Here is a 19641-nt window from a genome sequence, read left to right on the forward strand (position 1 = left end):
AAAAATAAAATAAAATCATGTCACTAATCAATCCAAAATGTTTGAAATGTTATTAGTAATTATTCATAACATGCAAAGCTGTTATTTTCATCTACTGCAGTGCCACCAGAAAGTATTTACAACAGCTTGCCTGTTCCACATTTGATTGCAGCTTCATTTTAAAACCAATATGAGTTTAGTTCCCCTTTTCAACCTACTCAATATAGTCCATTGCAACACAGTGACAACAGTTTTTTTCAGACACTTTGCATATTTATAAAAAAATACATTTTAACATAATAAATACGTAAGCACCTGTTTCTAATGCGCATATCCTCTCGGGCTCAGCCGGGTCGGATGGGTAGTGTTGGTCGCCAGTCATTTTCAGAGTCCAGGTTCTGTCTGGGTCACTCGAGAACATTCACAGTTTGCCCCTGAAGCTCCTTCCTTTGTATTTTGACTGTGCTTTGTGTCATTGTTTTGCTGGTAGACTTTATTTTATTTTTTTAACCTTTGTCTGAGGTTCAGAGTATCGGGTCTATGAAAGGTCCTGGATAAGGCTTACGTTGATGCATTACCAAAAAATGACAGTGGTGATGCGTGCCAGTTTTAGTGATTTAATAGAATCCAGTCTTTGGGGGTCTTACAGAAAACTCATTTGACTTCACTGCTTTGTTTTTGCTCTGCTCTGTCAACTGTAGAACCTCGTGTGGAGAAATGTGTTCAATCACGTTCAGTCACACAATTCATCAAATGCTGCTGCCGCTCATCAGTTGTGATCCGATGTAGTGAGTACTTATGCACYTACTGTATTTGTTTTCTTTTCTTACTTACAAAATTGTCGGAAAATCTGTTCTAACATTTTTATAGAAAAGCTATATGAGATAAAACTACACTCAGATCAGTTTTAAGACGGATCTAATGCAATAAAATATGGAAAAGCWTAAAAGGATACTTTCTTGTGGCGCTGTAGTTGATTATGTACAAAACATTAATGACAAAAAATTAAATAAAAATAAATCGTGGCATTGAAATTGCATTTAATAATCAATTTTTAGTCTGCTGGTTGCCTGTACATATAGTAAAGGACATTTCTTACCTTACTTTTTAAAAGATCTGTTGTCTGTCAGTTTTACCAACAATATTTTTTATATTAATAGAAATATATAAGGTAACTAAAAACAACACAAATGACAAAATATGCTAGATGTTGGAAAGAAGTTCTCATGCAGAAGGCAAGGTCATCGGTCTTGAAAGTAAATTTTTCCAGGATGTCTTAACTGAGATGCTTCTGTACCACAAAGAGCGAGAGCAAAGTACCTTAAAAGTTGACGGGCCTGAAAGCTAGATAGCAGGAAGAAAGTTCCACAGATACAATTTTATTACYGACCTACAAACAGGAAGAAAGAAATCAGTCAACCAATGACAGCAGCTTCCCTTTAAAACTGATTTTTATGCCCCATTACTTTCCTCTTGAGACCTAGAGTATTCACTGCTCATCTTTGCTTTTCTCRAACCCCCTCTCCATTCCCGCTGTCATGGCAACAACCTCATAACAATGCTCCGTCCTGCATTCGGGGGAATGACCGATAGGRAGGCAGTCATAGCCTTTATTAGCYGAACTCATGCGYTTCCTGTTGCGCGCGCCGGGCTGATAGAGCTGCATGGCAGGACGRTCCTGCAGGACGGGGAGAGAGAGAGCRATGTCAAATAAAAACAAAGCCAGGCCAAGTCAGTGTTCACAGATGCACATTTAGTGTGKAATGCAAAAACTACTTGTGCATCTTGAACTCTTACACATTTTGTCTCACTTGTGATCTGAAGATTAAAATACGTTTTCGCTCCTCAGTGAGTAAAGAAAGTAACTAAACTTTCTCACAATGTCTTCCAAAAGTGACATTGTGAGAAATGYCACACAAAAAGTTCACACAACAAACTGTGAACTTTCTCACAGTTTGTTGTGTTGTGTTACTTTTGTAAAGTAAAAAAAGTAGACTTTTTAATCGTTCCCCAGATATTCAGATTTAGATCTAGATAATGACTTCTAGCTCATAGGTATCYCTCTCAGTGTGTTCAAGATCACTGCCCTAGAAGGTAAACTTCCACCTACATCTTTTGCAACTCTACACATTTTGCCATTAATTCTCACCCTCTTCCCAAAAATACCACAGCACTTTCTGAAGAACATGTTTTTCAGATTTAGTGAATCAGAAAACCAAAACCAAAAGACAATCATTTGTGTTCCACTGCGATTTCCTCGCAGGCGTTCAGCATCACGAGAGACATCTGGAACGCATCTTCCTGTTCCATCTCATGCTCACCTTCTCGCTCACCTTGTTTCGGAGGCGCTCCTTTCTGTTGCTCAGGTCCTCCCTGTCCTCCTTTCCCATTTTGTCTGCCCCGTCATTACAGTAAGAGTAGCCGTGATGATGGCCCTCTTTCTTGGCTCGGTCCTGGCAGTAGCCCTTCCCCCATTTGGTCTCGTCTTTCCGCCGCATGAACTTGTCGAATTCGTAGTGGTGGCGTTGCCGTTTCCTCTCCTCGTCCTTGCCGCGGTGATCCTTATCTCTCTGCCTGCGGCCGTGCTGATCTCGCTGCTCTTTGTCGCTCTCAGCCTGACCTCTGCTGGTCAAATGTATATTGAAATGTGGAATTACAGCAAAGCTAGCAGTAAACACAAAGGAGGAATTCAGGGTCATCGCTCAAGCTAATTAAATACCAGAATAAAATCAATAGAAGGCTTGTACGCGCAAATAACATAAAATTGATGGATATTTAATAAAGATATTAACTTCACAGCTGTACCCAATTTAAAGGTTGATAACTATAATTTTTCTTTCATTGTTGAAGTATTTACAGTTGTTTTGAAATACTAAAAATAAAGTAAAAAAACAAAAAAGTAGCTAGTAGTGAGTTATGTCCACTTTAGTAATCAGAAGATTGTTTTCGAAATTCTCACATTTCCGTGAAAGTTACATCAACACTTTCTTGAAATATTAGCAAGACTTTTTTTTATATGCAATGTTTTGATACTTGCCCTGCAAGACATTTCATGTTTTTAATTTCTGGCTGACTGTCAGCTGTGTTGGTTTAAAGAAGATTAAATTAGTTGGACAGGAAGTGACACACTAAGATCAAATGAGGTGGCAGATATGCAAATATATCATTAACACAAATACAACTACAGGGYAAGTACTTTTTGAAAACTTTTATAACGTGTAAAAGGGATGAAGCTGGGTTGTCTTTTGGCTTTCATTAAGAATAAAAATAAACTTTTGCAAACTACTTGGTCATTTTATGGATTGAGTGTTTCTTACTTTTCTTTTGACTTCATTWGTCCTCCAGTTTTCTCCCACTTGCCCACACCTGCATCGCAAGGCTCGCTTTTTTCCTTCATTCGGTCTGAATCAACGTCGTCGTCTCTGTCGCTCTTCTTTAGGAGCTATCARTGCACATAACACAAAACACATTACTCTGAGATATTTAGCTGAAATGGAAAGACAAAAAGCTGGTAAGAGGTGTTTTCGTCAGAAATGAGGAGCGACCTTAATTTTGATGTCTTTATCAGACAGTTTCTTCTGCTTCTCTGCCTCTTTCCGCTTGCGTCTCTCCTCCTCTCGCCGCTTTCGTTTCTCTTCCTCCCGTTGCCTTTTCTTTTCAAGCTCCCTTCTTCTTCGCTCTTCTCTCTTCTCCTCCCTTATCCTCTGGTGAAAGCGTGATGCACAGAAAATTATTTCTCTGTTTGCTTTAGCTCTCGTCTTTACAACCCGTGCTTCTGTCTCACCTGTTTTTCGATTTTCTTATTTTTGATGTACTCCAGGAGAGGCGTTGTTCGTTTGGCTAAAAGCAAACGGATGAAGAGTCAAAAATCGAGTTGATTTCTTTGAGTAACATTAGCTTTCAGTTAAGAAATGCGATAATTATTTTGTAATTTTTGGACATGAGRTAACTTTTAGTATTTTGAATATGGAAGATAAGGAAGAGCTGGTGAGTGCATTGTCCAAATAAGCTTATACGCCTTTGTTATTGGTACTTGAAACAAGAGTCACACATATAAAATTGATATGGATATTAAAAAATATATATATCTGTAGTAAAACCTTTTGACATGTTTGGAGTAAGACTTTTCAATTAAAAAAACACAAATTCATTCCAACAGAAAAAAAGAGCAGATAAAAATCTGTCCTGCAAATATAGATCAGTGTTTGTCTTCCGTAGTTTCCCAACATTTTAACTTTAAAAACAAAACAAAGCTTCACCTGCCAGGCAACAAACAAATATARAAAACATAAAGTAAATATAGTGAAACGTAATTTATCATATAATATTAATATCATCTTATTGTTGGTATTTGGGATATGGATTTTATTGAAAAAAGTAAGTGTRATAGGATTGTGCTTTTGGATTTACTTATTTCTCTATATACTGTCTACTTGCGATTGAATTTTTTTTTCAGGTCGTAGTAATATTACAAATGGTAATAAGGTCAGAAAAAGTCAAAATAAAAGAAAATGAAATGTCCAAAAGGTGTGATGTTGTACCAATGAGCTCTTTGGTCTTAGCTTCTATCTCCCCAAGAAGAGTCTCAGGATTGGCCATGGACTTCTCCTCATCACAGGAGTAGTTTTCCAAAAATCGCTTGTATTCTGGATCTGAGTGAAATTCAAAGAAAAAAAAAGAAAAAAGAAGGGACATGAAATACAGTTTAAAAAGTTTATACGSTAAACTTGTCTGTGCTAAATTCGTTCTAAATTCATGCAGTAATAATGTAAACCACACAAGATTAGTACATTTAATGAAAATTGATCTATTTTCCAACCTTCTTCAATGCTTCCGGTTTTGGCATCTTTCTTCTTCAGCTTCTTTTTTGAAATCTTCTGGAAAGGCGCAAACTCTACCACAGCAGGGTATTCCTGACCTGGGTAAATATTGAAATACGAGTCAAATTAAATAGACCAGCTGTCAAAAGGCAACAATGGCAAMAAATGGTCTAATTCACCTTCATAAAAGTCAACATTTATCTCCAGAGATTCTGTTTGTATTTCATACAGCTGCAAGTCAACATTGCAACGCCGCAAGTCAACATTGAAGGCTAAAGCTGTCAACACAGACAAAATGGGCTTAGAAAGAATTAAAATACCCTTGTTGTCGATAAAGACATAGCCATCAAATCGATCCCTGAACAGCAGGATGTCTTCTGTGCTTTTAAAGTTGATATAAGCTCGGGAGAAGAGGTGGGGATAGAGACTGTAAAGGCAAAAACAAAAACCGGTCAATAAACGAGGATGAAATACTGTTGACTATTAAACCACAGGGCTATAAAACCTTGTCGTACCTTTGATCTGCTGGGAAAAACTCAAAGTAGTCATAAGATGGAAGAGGACTGAGATGCTCTTCCAGTTGCTCCTTTGACAGGCTAGGAGGGAGTCTTCGAATAACCACCTGAAGAAAACAAAAAAAAGTCATACGTGTGTTTTTCCTATTCAATGAAAAGTGCAGGAAATGAATTTTACATCAAAGTGATTAGARTTTTGACCTCCATAATTTAAACCTTCAAAGTGTACGTCACAGTCACGATACGATCTGTGCCTTAAAGGTCTTCCTGGTGGCCTTCTTTGGTGTAAGAATGACCGTCAAGGTTGTTATCAATTCATCTGATAACAAGTCAGTAACCCCATGTTACCAGGGGTGAAAGTAAGGGGGTACAGCAGGGTACTGAGAACCCCTAAAAGATTTAGTGGGGGTACGCAGTACCTGCAAGAGAGGGGAGCAGCTGTCTGCTGTAAAAAATGAATGGGTTCACTGTGCAGCCGTGAGTTTACCACTAATCAGCTGTGACTGATTTGTTTTTCAAGAACAATCTAAAACACGACTTAATCAGTTAATGAATACCTTTTTTCTCATTTCATATTGTTTCTGAACTGTTTGTGCTTTGCTAGAGCAGCGGTGCAACATGTCGATCACGGAAGGTTTTGAGTCGATCTCAGCATTAGGAGACAAACTGAATGCAGCCAGGACGATGAGACCAGCCAGTGGCGCAACTACACATTATTCAGGTGGATGCGAAAACATAGATCGGTMCCCCCCCCCCCACCCCGAGGTAAGGAACGTCAGGGTGAAGGAGCGACCATACCCACTTTTTGCGCCACTGAGACCAGCACGTCCTCCTCTGGCTTGCTTAAAACGTTCGTAACTTTATGAAAGAACAACAACAAAAAATCAACAAAACATGACCCAATGAACAATCTCAGTAATTATTGTTTCAACAAGGTGTTGTGCAATTCTGTGCGTTTCGGTTCCATTACCAAAATAACAGAGCAGGAGTTTATAGTTATATAATTATATATAATTAGCACAGAAACTCCAAAGCACACAAAGAAGTTATATATAGCTATATATAAWTTTTTTTTTTGTCATAGTACCCCCAAGRATTTAAAACTACTTTCACCCCTGCATGTTACTGATATGAAGGGACATGACTRAACTCCATCATTATTTGGATGATATTTACATCTYTGCTGTTTGGAAAGCTRCTATTTATTGGCTCCCCTGGTAAACATGTAAAAAGCCTTCAAATAAATTAAGCTTTTTTGTATCTAGAGAGATTGTGGAAAGTAGAATGGTCAAAAACATCCTGAAAAATATGATAGAACAACATTAAGTATTGTTTTGGCAGAAGGGTGCACAAGCCAGTGATAGCATTGGTGTATTTTTAACACATATTGCAAATCTAATAATAATCGTATGGAATGACAAAGACTCAAMACAYAAAGAAAAAAGCAAATACTAATCAGAATTAATGTTGATGCCAATTTTCAACACTCATATGATTGTAAAATCAATGCCACGCTGTTGATACACAATATTTGTTGTGTATCAATATATAAACATCAACAGCATTATGTTCAATGACCACAAATGGAGCTCAAAATGAAGGGACTCGCAATGCTTTACAATATATCAATACATGTCAGTTTGTTTAAAAAGCTTAGATTCTTTAAAAGGTGGTTCATTAACTACAAACAACATTAAAACATATTTTGATTTACATATTGTGTGAGTCATCAACAGCTCCTGGGTTCAACCTGCTGTTCCGGTAAACTAAACAGTGGCTTAGTTCGCTTATACCTCGGCTGGTTCTGGACAGTATGGTACAATACGGTGTAGTTTGCGACTTCTTGAGATAGAGGAGCAAAAACTAAATAAATAAACTTAGTRTTTATTTATTTTTATTAAGGAATAACAGGATATTACGCTGTGCAGCGTTTACAGGATTCCTTCGTTCGACTGTCACCTGTTAATGTTAGCTTCATAGCAGAAACATGTCCAATAACTGTAGCACAGAAACAATTCAAAAAGAAAATAAATAAATAGAGTCTGCATAGTTTTCCCACTGCTTCCTAAAATTCCCCTCTTCTGATCCTGTTGCTATCCTTGGTGCTGAAACATCCTTTCCTCCCCCTCGAGTCTCCATGTCTGCTCTTCGTAAACAACAGCTCGGCTACGTACCTTCGTGAAAACCTCCTTCTTCTCTTCTTTCGGCTTAGCGTTGGCGGGAATGTTTTCTTGCTCTCTTGGGACGTCTTTTAATTGTATCTCAAAGATGCTTTTCTCCTTACCCACGGTCATTTGGTCCTTATCAGACCTCATTTCTTCCCATCTCCCTTAAATTCGCTTGGTGTTAAGCGTTACCGTGTCCTCGCGAGACTATAAAAGCCAAATATCGCGAGTGGTAAGAAAATGCCTTTTATTTAATGGTTTTTACAATTCTTTCTGGTTATTTAGTTGTGTGGAACGTTTTCTGAATTCTCTATTTACACTGTATGTGAAGGAATACCATTTCTTATTTATTAATAAAAACAAGAAGTTCACCAGTTATATCCAGTTTGAGGTCAGTCTGTGTCAGCTGCTTGGAGAGTGGTGATTCTGTTTGGCTCTCGGATCGAACAGGAAGAGCTACACGTAGAGCTGCAGGAGTCAAGTTCTCCAGACTGGTTCCCTACCCGCCTGTAGGAATCTCGGAAGGGAACTGAAAATACATGCACATCTGTCACAACCTCTTACAAGGTCGCATTTCACCAAAGTAAAAAAGCCAAGTTTTCTACCTCTAATTTTTCACAGTACCCATAAACTCACCATTAAGTAATGTGTTCTTTCCACTGCTGGTATCGAAACGCAGCCGGGGTCCCTCAGGTGAGGATACCGAGCTCTTCAAGTTGGGGACAACAGTGGAACAGGTTTCCGGATCTTGACAGATCTGATCGTTGGTGTAAATGCCGGTCGACTTAGACGGAGTACAGCCCATTTCTAATCCAACTAACAGGCATGACATCCATTGAAAGGCGCGCTGATCTCGGTTTGCACACAGGATTTAGGAGAGTTGTCACCAGTGGCGGGTTTTTTTTTTTTTTGCATGAATGGTTCCCAGGTGAGCCCCTCCTTCCGTTGCCCCATCCACAACTGAACACACGCCTTTAATATTCCAAATAAAGGTTTCTTAAATCACAACCCGTTTTAAACATCTATGCATTTCATCCAGATTTAATCAGTTGGCATAATGTGTTTACATGCTTTTCTAATACTAAATGATATTGCACACACAGGGACAGACAAAAACAAGGCTTACTAAGATTTTAAGATAAATGCGTGGTTTATTGTAGTAATAACCAAAAATCAAATCAGATTTTTCTCAGCCAGCTCTTTCGTCAGAGTGAAGATCCACAGGTTAATCAGCAGGGAGGATCCTGCCTCAGGCAATAAGCGAGTGACTTTAAACGTCCTTGTGTCGCGAGGTGAGTGGCTGTGTTTGTTCCTGTCAGGGGGCCACATGTTCCCAGTGTTTTTAACCCCCCACCCCACAAGTAAAACATATTCAAACCTTGAAACAAGGCATGTGTTCACCTCCCCCTCCTTTAAAGTGCATTCTTGTGAAATTGTGGTACAACGCCATGTGCTGCATACAAATTCAGCCACTTATTTGTTAAAAATCTTCACAAGAGCATTCTGATACAAAAATAACACACAGAACAGGGAGTCCACATGGTGGAGGACATCTGCTAAGAGTTTTTGACCGACTGCTGTCCTCGGGGCGTGGACATGTGTAGCTATGACGACCAGTTGCTACAACAGTTCCACCTCCTGACGGGATGAAATCACGTGCTGGTGTCTGATAGGGTGTCCAGCATCACGTCGCTCTCGTACATGTCGCACTCCAGCGTTAATGAGAGCCGGAGAGGCGTCTCCAGCATCATCTTTTCCTGATTGGACGCCGGCGTCTCCAACATTGACAGGCTAGTCTCTTCCGACCTTGGCGTGGCTTGAAGGTCAGTCGACTCCGATGTGTTCAACATCTTCATCAGGGCCGGGGTGTTCAAGCTGCCTCGCACTTTGTCATTGATGTCGGTGCCTTTTTGAAAAATAAATAAATAAATATATTTTTTAAACTTGCAGAATTAATGCAAGTATTGTTCATGTTTATTGTTTTATATGTTTTTATGGGTATTTGAATTCAACAACTGAACTAAGGTAAAACCACTGCTCATATTTTCCTACAGTGCTTTGTCTTGTAGATATTCTAGAAATGATTTTATAACTCAAAATTATATTGCTACTTATGATAACTGTGGACGTTTGCAGAATGTGATAGACTGGAAACACCTTTAAGAAATGAGCTAATATGACATAATCTTCAGCAAAACGTGAAACATTCCAAGACTTTTACTACCATATCTAATCGTAGGGCCCTATAAAATCTGTTTTATTACTTTACTGACATATGTTTTTCCTGAATTTCACTCCCTTTCCTCTGCTTTCCATTCGAACTATATTAATTATCCAAAAAGTGTGTAATTATGGATCAAATGGACAAAATCTGACAAAGCAGCAATCATAGGACCCTATTTGTCATCATCAAAAATCATTCTTAACTTAGCACATTATATCTACATGTCTTACATTAATGTGAACATTTTTTAGATTTTATTTTGTTAAAACAGCTCCTTAAAATATGAAGAAAATTTTGTCTTTCAGACCAAGTGAAACTCCTGAAGATATTAAAAAAAAAATTATATATATATATATATATATATATATATATACACTTCCAATATAACACAAACCTATATATGCGTCCGTGTCCCCGATGTACATCTCAATACAATGGCCAAGCATCGTCACTGAGAAAGTGTCATCCCTTTTCAAACCGAGTGCCTATCATAGAAAATAAGAATACAAATAAGAATAAAAAAATAAAAAATAACTCTGGCAACAAAAAACTAAAATTAACCTACATCAATCCAATCTCAAGCTACTTTTTATACCCGTCAAAACTGTAACTAAGCACCGATAAAAACATTTCATGAAGGTTCTATAATTTACTTGAAATATTTTACTTGTTCAAACTAAAGTGCTGTGATGTACACATCCTTACAAATACTTCTCACACACTTAAAACAACCTCTCTGGTTTTAACAACAACGAACTACCAACCACACGAAACTGCACCAAGTTGAGAAATCAAAGTCTTTTCAACCTACCGTGTGAAAGTAGTCGATCGCACTTTCAAAGTCCCCCATGAGGCTGTGCACGTATCCTATGGCGGAATAGGTGGAGGCATGCTGTGGGATCAACACTAGAGCTTGACGATGGTACTCCAGAGCCTGGTCGTACTTTCTAAAATATTAAGTTTCAAAAAGCTGTTATTCAAAGACTGAATTTAATAAACTAACATAGAAGATTGACTAACATTTAGTTCTTGTATTTATCACATGACACAAAGCATTCGTTCAATACCTTTGACTGTTCAAGTTTCAGTTTTTTAAACAAGGTTGCTTTTCCCCCCACAGACTCAGAAGCTTAGCAGTTAACAGATTAAAAATAAAACTATAGTAGGTTCAAATACAGCTTACAAGGTGTTGATCAGTTTATATTAGGACATAAAAAAAACACAATTTAATGACTGTGTACTTACTTTAGTTTTCTACACACGTGACCCAAGTTGTTCAACAAAGGTTCCCACTTGTCCACAGTMACCTTAAATTAAGTAAAAAAAAACAAAATATAAGTAACACTTATGCAGAACGTGAGTTTTAAAGCCACATATTAAATTGAAATGAATCACCTCATTCCCTATGGCTTTGATTTTCTCCATTGCATCCAGAAATAACCTTTCTGCCGTCTTCCACCTGCACCAGTTGAGGAGGCAAAACATGCAGATATTTTATAAAACAGCAGCTTATGCTAGCAATATTTGCAGAGCATTGTTTGGTTATTTCAGCAGCAGTGGTAAATTCAGTAAAATGAGTCATCAAAAAAGCTGCACAAAGACTAAAATTAACTTTAAAAAATATTTATCTATTAAGAATACTGTGTTTTGTCCGATTTGAGCAATATACTCACTCTCCATTTTGAAATGCAACCACTGCCACCTCATGTATGACAAACGGGTCTTCTGGGGCGATACTAAGAGCCTGGCTGAAAAAACGTTCTGCCAGTTTGGAGTTGTTAGTCAGACCGTACTCCAGCCCGATGTAGAGCATGGGTAAGTGACATCTGTGGAAATCAAACAGATTTAATGTACAAGAAAAACATGTAGTATTGTAAAAGAAAGTAAAACTTGGCAAAAAAACAAAAAAAAGGGACCACGACAATGTAAATAAACTTGTTTTCAAAAACGGTTTAGTGATCAGGAGGAGCCATTGTATTGAGTCTGAATTTGACATCATCGTCTTGCAGATTTGAGAACTTATTTTCTTGAGTAGGAAAGCTAACAATCCAATAATTCCAAATGCAAAACACATTTCTAAATATGTCTGTTTCTTATACATCCCTCGAGGTATTTAAACTTGCTTTGTTGTTGCCTCGAGCGTATTCATGCAAGAAAAAGTCTGAGTACTTTACATAGAAGTAAATATTTTACTAATAATCCATGCTCAATTGCTTGTTACCACAGAGACCAAATTACATGGCAACAATTCAATATGTTTAGGCATGAAGGTATAATGAAGAGAATTTACTGAAGTTGAAAATGACCATAAAAATCAGGGGGAAAAAAAAAAAAAAGGTTTGAATGCGACATGATTAATTATGTGAGTAATACAGAATCTGCTGCTCAAAGTATGAGACTGGCCTAAAAACAAGAGTCGATATCTAGTGGGAACCAGTTGCTACCTACCCTTTCATCAGCTGAGCAGCAGTGAAGTATGCAGCCATGGCCTGGTCATGCTCACTTTCCACTGCAAAGGAGTGACCGTAGGCGATCCATGCAGGACCATAAGTTCTCTCTAGAGTGGTGGCTTTGCTGCAGTAAATAAAAGTTAAAAAGAAACCCGATTTCAAGAGGAAGTAAGCAGGACACCTTTTCTTTTGACTGCAAATACCTACCTAAGGTATCGCCTAGCGTGCTCATTTTTGTTGCCAACCATGAGATAATAGCACCCAACGGCAAACCAGGAAACCTGAGAAAAAATGTCACTTAGTTACAAACACAAAAAAAGCCATTGCTTGGATTTTTAAAGAAAAGATGGAAAAGAAAAAATACGTACTGGATTGTTGGGGTACAAGTCTACAAGTCTGTGTGAGAGGTAAAACAACTCTGCAGTGAAAAAAGAAAAACTGATCAGTCCTATTAACTCTAATAAATGTTGTCTGTAAATGTATGCACCCTACGCGAGTTAAATTACCATTTGCTTTTCCAAGCTCTACCAACGTTCCTATGTGAACAGGTAAACAGTTGGCATGGAAAGGATCTTTCACCATTACCCTGAAAAGCAAACATCATGTTTAAAAAAAAAAAAAAATTACATCTTCTGAGTCAAAGCAAGAGGTTAGGAGACTTTTACACTTCCTGTTTTTATGATGAAGTGGGGGGAAACAAGAACCTTTTGTACAAACTATCACACCTTCTGTTTCTTCATTGTTTTTGTCAATTTACTGACATTTAGTACATGCGCAAAACAGGAACTCTGTGACTGCTTTTCACAAAGAAAAAAAAATGGTTTATGCAAATTTTCAGTGGAAGTATGCATTTTCTGTTCGACACCACCAATTTATTAGGAAAAAAACCCCAAACCAAACAATGGACACCTACGTCGATGTGAGTTTGTAGCACATCTTAAAATCACAGTTATAATAATGCCTCTCAGCAAGAGACACGACTACATCCAGGTTGTCTTGGAGACCGTTGACCATCTCCGGCACCACCAGATCGCTGGGCTTGTTATACTGCAGAGGAACAGAAAACAACAGTGCGTGAGATGGATGTTCTCTGTGTGATAACTGAGAGTCAGATATGGATCTGCACGAGAGCAAAAACAGGAAAAAAAGGTTCTGATAAAGTCTTACAGAAATATGTTACTATTTCAAACCAAAACACACAAAGTCTGACCTTTAAATGGCTTTTTAGTTGGAAAAAGAAACAACAGCGTAAAAAAAAGAGAGAGAAAACTGACAAAATATAAAGATAACTTCAAACATCCGGTGCTGGTAGTCTAAGGCTAAAATACCAAATAATCTGTTTAGGATTCCTTTGTAGGTGATGTAGATTAAATATTTCCTGTAAAGCAGACTAAAGTCCTCAAGTTCCGGTGTCCTGCAACTTTTACATTTGTCTCTGCTTCAACATACCTGATTTCAATAATCAGGTCAATAGCAGGAAAACTTCAATGCCTACTGACGGGGGGATTGAGGGGGGGAAGCCGCCATTTGATTCAGTTTGTTGAACCAGACACACATCTAAACATTGCAGGACATCAACTCTTGAAAACTGGAAGTAACAACCTCTGCTCTGAAGAGTCATAAAGAAATCTGTTTCAACTCTAAAATACTCAACACTTTTAGTAACATCTGGGTTCACAGGAAGCACATGTCAAAAAGAAACAGTATTCCAAAAAACTTCTACTTTCCAAGTTGAAAAATGATCAATATAAAATAGAACTGATGAGCCAATCAATCAGAGATCAGATTAATTGGACTCGACAGGATATTGAATGGTTCATATACTGAAAAACCTATTTTCCCTGTTTTTATCAAATACAACAAAGCTAAGAATTTCCACCATCTCTAGTTTTCAAATGCATCAACCAACATATGTACATTCCTAAGCAAAGTGGGTGCACTTTGCTAATAACGTGTGCCCTGATGCTTAAATGGGGGTTATGTTATAATTTACTACATTCAAAACTGCTATATCTTTCAAGAAATACTTTTACAATTTATGTGTTATATTATTTTTTGTACAAACAAACAAACAAAAAACAAAAAAATCAAGTGCAGAGCCTCCTACCTTCTTTAATTTGTTCTCAAAAAGGAAGTGCAACAGCTCCTCTTCTTCCTCAGTGCACTGCTGACTTAGAGGAAGCGAGTCCAGGAAGTCCTTCTCTGTTGCAGGAATGTTTATGGGAATGTGAATTCATTATAGAAGTACGAAACAAATAACAGGTGGCAATGAGGTCATCGGAACAGATTAACCTCACCTTCCTGTGCCGTCAACATGTGGTGGGATGTTAAAAGGTCAAAGGCTTCAAAGCAGTAGACATCAAGTTTCAAGGCCTCTTTGTAGCTGAAGGTGGCCAGGGGCCTGTTGTCCATGGCATCATAGATTTTGCCCCGCAGGAGGCAGATGGAGCTACTGATCTAACATTTTTCAGAGGGGAAACAAAATTTGGAAATTATTTTAGTATTTTTTTAAAAATAACTGTTTAAAAACTGATTTTGTAAATCATTTAATTAAGCATTATGCTTAAAAATGATTGATCTTTCATACTCTGGTGTCATAACAGTTTGTACATTAACATTACTCCTTAAATTTTCTTGGAAAATGATGATCTGTCCAAACACTCACAGTGGAAACAAAATTATTCGCTAAATTCCTAAAATATTAGCACAGATATTTCAGTAGTTTCTCTCCAAAATCAGAAATTTACATGCACCAAAATTAAATGTGTCTAAACATAGAAAAGACAGTTAATATCAAGACTTTTGGGAGTTTCTGATAGGTCAATTCACAACATAAAAGTTAAGTGGAACTCCAAAAGTTTGGTTCATCTTTGAGCCGACTCCTTGCTTTAATCCACTCTGCCTATTTAGACAAGCTTTAAGTTGGGAATCAGTCACATCTATGCCTGTGAACTCTACTTACTGCACCACTTTGTAGGTTGACATGTAAGATGTTATATTTGTGGAATATTTCCAAGTCAAGTATAACTTACTGAAGCAGGCGACATGTCCCATTCCTTTGCAGATTCTGTCCCGCTGTCGTCCTTTTCACTTTTATCTACTAATTTCTTGTTAACAGGCTCCTCTGCATCCAGGATATCCAAGGCCTGCTGGAACTCTTTGGCAGAATACTAGTTAAAAAAATAAAAATAATAATAAAGGAGATTCTCCTATGTGATCATCCACACTAATACACATGCATGAAACATTTCACAACTTCCATATTTTTTAATTTACTTACGTGACACCTAGCAGCAAGATACTGACAAGCTCCATACAACTATGTGAGAAAACAGAAAACTCAATTTACGGCTCATCTTTTTCAGACAGGCTCGCTTTAAATGTAGATTGATGTGAAAAGCGTCAAATGCCGCCTACCTTGTCGAGTTTCCTTGAACGGAGGGCGTGTGAGGCTCTGTGGTACTGTGAGGTTAAGTAAAGGCACTGAGCTAGCCAGTAGATATCCTGGGGATCTTCTGCATGCCAAACAAAGAAACCCCATCGTCACATGCAACAATATCATCGGTGAGAGGTTTAAAAAATTACCACTATCATTACAGAGTTACTCTGTTCAGGGTGCCTGACACATTTTTGATGCCAACATGTCTACATCCTTCTAGATTCAAATTGTCACAACTTTTAAGATTGGAATTAGAAAAGAAAATTCATAATTTATGTCAGATATGAATGCTGTCCATAAATTCTAATAAAAATGAGTTTCACATAGAGCAGAAAATACTTAAAATCAATGCAGTTGGATGTGTAGGGACCCTGTGTTTTCAGTAACATCTGATCTCATTTCAGTCGTCGTGGTCCAAAGCAACGCTGAAATTCTTACCAAGCTACTTTTCCAACTTTCGATTATATTACCAAATCACTCAAAACTGAGTGTGTTAATAATGTCAGTACCCTCAGGTTTCCTAGATTATCTCTTTTGCTCACCTAATGTTGGCACAAGATGACTGACTGTAAACACACCAGGTAGCTTAAAGGATAAGCTGCTCATAACTGAACTGTAGTTTTAACAGAAATGCCTTATTAACAGGAACGGATGGTGCTCCATCAGTTTCACGGCATGACTACCGTTTCTATCTCATGGAAGAGGAAAAAGAGCAGAAGCTTTTCTTTTCATGAGTGAATAAATACATACATCTCAACAGATAAGGAAGGAGACAGGGCAAGAGGCTTTTAATGGTAGTATTTAAGCCGATTTCTTTTTTGAAATTGATCAATAGGTCCGTTTCACTGAATTGATCCCACTTCTCCTCCTTTGATCAGACCTTGCTCTGGAGGGGATAACATGATGACACCTTGACAACTGGAGCCACGGTCAACAGGTTACCAAGATGCGCCCCAAAGTAAGTTCGCCCACTGGACAGGTAAAGGGTCAGTACTCTGGATTTAACGTTCGACAGGCTCTGAAGGAGCAAAAGTTCCGTCGTTGTACAAATTAATTTAACAGGGCAACCGACTGCTACTCACCATGAGAAAGGGATGCTATCTTGTCGGCCCAAAACAGCGCACTTTGATACTGTTGCTATAAACAAGCATGAGAAAACACAAGGTTAGTTATATACGCGGTTTTCACTTATATTAGAGTTTTCATTTTGTTGGTTAACCCAGTGAACTGTGAAGTTTTTTTTTTCGCTAAGTGTGCTGGGAATTAGCATCTGCTAGCAACACAGAAACCAACAAGGGCTTCAGTTCACTCACCTGGTCAATGTACTGCCGAACTCGTTTTCTGAGTCTATCGAGGTTCATTTTGTTTTGTTTTAAGTTGACGCTGTGATTTGTTTTAAAATAGTGACATTCCTGTTGAAGGAGAAAGCTGCACACAGCAGGGTACSCGCTAACTAGTTAGCCTCGGAAAATCAAATCCGCGGCTTCTCCCTGCAGCGTGTGTTCTGCTATAAAGTRTCGTGAAGAAATTCGAGTAGGACAAACAGTTCCGCCTCAATGCGTTCCATAAGTATTATTATTTTTAGTCAGTGCGAATTATAATTATTCACATAAGAACACAAAAATACTTTAAGTTTAAACMATCGTGGTTACATACAAATTTAACATTAATGCACTTGTAAACACAGCTTAATCACAACTGTAAATGGTAGCAAAAAGCAACACTAGGAGAGGCCTACATTACCCGTAGAGACGTGTTTATGGTGACAGCCGGTCAATTATCCCCACTCTTTCTTTGGTTTTAAATTAACACGTTTTTAAAAAATGTTATRTGAACTGGACAAATACATTCAAATTTAGGGACRAATATATTTACAGGACAAAATTAATTAACACATGTAAATCCTTGGAAACATTAAGCTATTTCCCTGAGGCATATTCATTTGCACAGGTAAGCAGTGGTTGAGCCCAATGACGTATTTGTTACTTCACGTCAAAGATTAAACAACAGATTTACATTTACTGCAGGCCATGGACACTTCGTCATCTGCCTGCAAATGTAAACTTTTTAAAGTAGTTTATTCAGTTGGTGCAACCACATGGACTACATGAGCTGTTGGCAAGACAAAGGAACAAAAGAGCAGTATCACTCCATTGTAACAAAACAGCTTATGTTTTATGTTGTAGAAACTTTGTTTGAAKTACTGTTCATGTAAAGAAAAGCTACAAACATCTGGCACAAGTAAAGGTAAAGGGAATACTGATGAATGAGTTCCATTCAAATGATAAAATTTCATGAATGAACATCCATACAACACTGACCTCTGCTGTCCAAATGAGGCTACAACAACATTTGGTCCCACAAAGACGATTTTTTTTTTTTGGAAGCAATTTAAATTCTATTGCAGAATGAACACCTATTTACAATACCAGGTCATGCTTTGTGTACTACAGTACTTATTTTTTTTAATTCCTGCATTCATCCTCACAGAAATGGTTTCCGTGTCTCTTAAAGTGTAACATATACAATTGAGATGTTTTAAAAACGAACTCACCCAGTCAAAACGTTTCAATCAGGCCTCTGATTGGTGTGATTGGTTCCACCTGCAGCTGCTTATATAAACAACACCATGAAGGTCCAGTTGAGCACTGGTACCAGCGCCAGAAACCGGTTTGTAGAGAACTGTTCAGGTATGGTTATTTCATTATTTTTAAATAAAAGATGTTTATTTACTTACTTTTTCTCGTCAGGAGTGGTCGATGTGTGGTTGTATTGGGGAGGGAAACTGGTTCAGGATTGTGAAGTTGAGTTACTGGTTCGTCTGGACCTCATCGGGATTTTATCGGCTCTTCCCTGAAAGTCTAAAAGTTTACAAACTACCTCCAAGTGGTAAATTTGATCCATTTGACTCTTTGTCTCAAGATAAACTGATGAAATCCGGAGTGTCCATTCGGGCTCTGGTTCTGACTCCGGAACGGATCCCGACCTTCATCATCCCCTCTTCATACCCGGCCTCTCCGATGTTCCACCGGGACTTCCCGACCCGCTCCAGGCTCCTGTTGGAAGATAACGACGAGGACCCAACCGGAACTAGCCCGACTCTATCGTCCTCCTGGCGTCGCCTGCGCTCTCCGAGGGCCTGCCGCCATCGCGTCGCCKATACAGACCCGACGACGCGAGCGGCGTTGTCGCTGCCGCACGTACCGAAGGTGACGACGTCTTACGGCTTCCGCGACGTGTTGGCCACCACGCCGACCACCAACCGGAGGGAGTCTCTGTTTCACCACCGCAGACACGTTAAGGTGACTGTGACTGCCGCGGTACCAAAGGACACAGCGGAAGTTTCTCCTACCGACGGTACCGGTCGGTCCCGGGCCGGCTTGCGGCCCGTTGARGCGCTGGGCTTGAAGGTGATGGAGGAGCTGAAGAAACCTGTAGCTGCTCTGAAGGCGCTCAGTCCTGCTGCTCGTTCTTAAATGAGATGATCTCGATTTACTCATGTTTTATATTGAGGCTATTTTAATAAAGATTTTTATTTTGGTTGCTGAAGTTTATTTCCTTTTATTTTCACTTGACTATCTGCAGAATATGATTTAGTTTCTAAACCGATGTCCTTTCAACTCAATCTCTAAATTAAAACTTAGTCTAGGTTATATCCAGGTGAAAGTAGTTTTAAATTCTTAGGGGTACTATGACAAGTGTGTGTGCATATATATATATAGCTGCTTTGGAGTTTCTGTGCTGATTTTTTTTTTTTTTTTTTTTGCATAGCGATAAAAGCTGGTAGCTCATGAATTGATGCAAATTAAAGCTGTATTTCCTTCAGCCCACTGGCTGCAATGTTGACACCTTGAGATTCCATAAGATCTAAATTCTAAACATGTTTAGAATCATAAACATCCCAGTTTTCCATGTCTGGCATATAACCATTAATTTTATCTTTTAAACTGGTTCTATTGATCCTGTGTCCAGACAGGAATAATCGGTAGCCTAGCATGACCTGTTCTGAAGATCCTGCAGCTTCCACTTCTCTTCCTAACATGGTGCCT

At 38.4% G+C, this 19641-nt stretch overlaps 3 protein-coding genes across 5 annotated transcripts; 1 reads left to right on the forward strand and 2 right to left on the reverse strand.

Annotated features, from left to right (window-relative positions):
- Window positions 1-71: 71 nt before the first annotated feature.
- upf3a (UPF3A regulator of nonsense mediated mRNA decay) lies at window positions 72-7687 on the reverse strand. 3 transcript variants are annotated; one of them, XM_008433212.2, is made up of 11 exons: window positions 7489-7687; window positions 5315-5421; window positions 5120-5226; window positions 4799-4897; window positions 4521-4631; window positions 3764-3819; window positions 3525-3683; window positions 3297-3421; window positions 2264-2604; window positions 2066-2100; window positions 72-1657 (listed from the first exon to the last, which is right to left on the reverse strand). In XM_008433212.2, the coding sequence occupies exons 1-11, from the start codon at window positions 7627-7629 to the stop codon at window positions 1469-1471; spliced, it is 1470 nt and encodes a 489-aa protein (XP_008431434.1). In that variant the 5' UTR covers window positions 7630-7687; the 3' UTR covers window positions 72-1468. The 3 variants fall into 3 exon arrangements, with proteins under 3 accessions (XP_008431434.1, XP_017159253.1, XP_008431428.1); XM_017303764.1 differs by lacking the exon at window positions 72-1657 and having other exon boundaries at window positions 1665-2604; XM_008433206.2 differs by lacking the exon at window positions 72-1657 and having other exon boundaries at window positions 1666-2601.
- A 918-nt stretch (window positions 7688-8605) lies between these two features.
- Window positions 8606-17128, reverse strand: cdc16 (cell division cycle 16 homolog (S. cerevisiae)). Its single transcript, XM_008433237.2, has 18 exons — window positions 16906-17128; window positions 16675-16729; window positions 15571-15668; window positions 15434-15472; window positions 15186-15323; window positions 14451-14610; window positions 14261-14355; window positions 13067-13200; window positions 12660-12739; window positions 12522-12571; window positions 12361-12434; window positions 12152-12277; window positions 11377-11529; window positions 11099-11162; window positions 10949-11010; window positions 10515-10650; window positions 10098-10188; window positions 8606-9385 (listed from the first exon to the last, which is right to left on the reverse strand). The coding sequence occupies exons 1-18, from the start codon at window positions 16951-16953 to the stop codon at window positions 9132-9134; spliced, it is 1857 nt and encodes a 618-aa protein (XP_008431459.1). The 5' UTR covers window positions 16954-17128; the 3' UTR covers window positions 8606-9131.
- A 1043-nt stretch (window positions 17129-18171) lies between these two features.
- Window positions 18172-19141, forward strand: LOC103479021 (C2 calcium-dependent domain-containing protein 4C-like). The gene is made up of 2 exons (XM_008433225.1): window positions 18172-18282; window positions 18515-19141. The coding sequence occupies exons 1-2, from the start codon at window positions 18222-18224 to the stop codon at window positions 19066-19068; spliced, it is 615 nt and encodes a 204-aa protein (XP_008431447.1). The 5' UTR covers window positions 18172-18221; the 3' UTR covers window positions 19069-19141.
- The last annotated feature ends 500 nt before the right edge of the window (window positions 19142-19641 follow it).

Source organism: Poecilia reticulata, linkage group LG2 (assembly GCF_000633615.1).
Source record: "Poecilia reticulata strain Guanapo linkage group LG2, Guppy_female_1.0+MT, whole genome shotgun sequence".
In the NCBI taxonomy this organism is placed as follows: domain Eukaryota; kingdom Metazoa; phylum Chordata; class Actinopteri; order Cyprinodontiformes; family Poeciliidae; genus Poecilia; species Poecilia reticulata.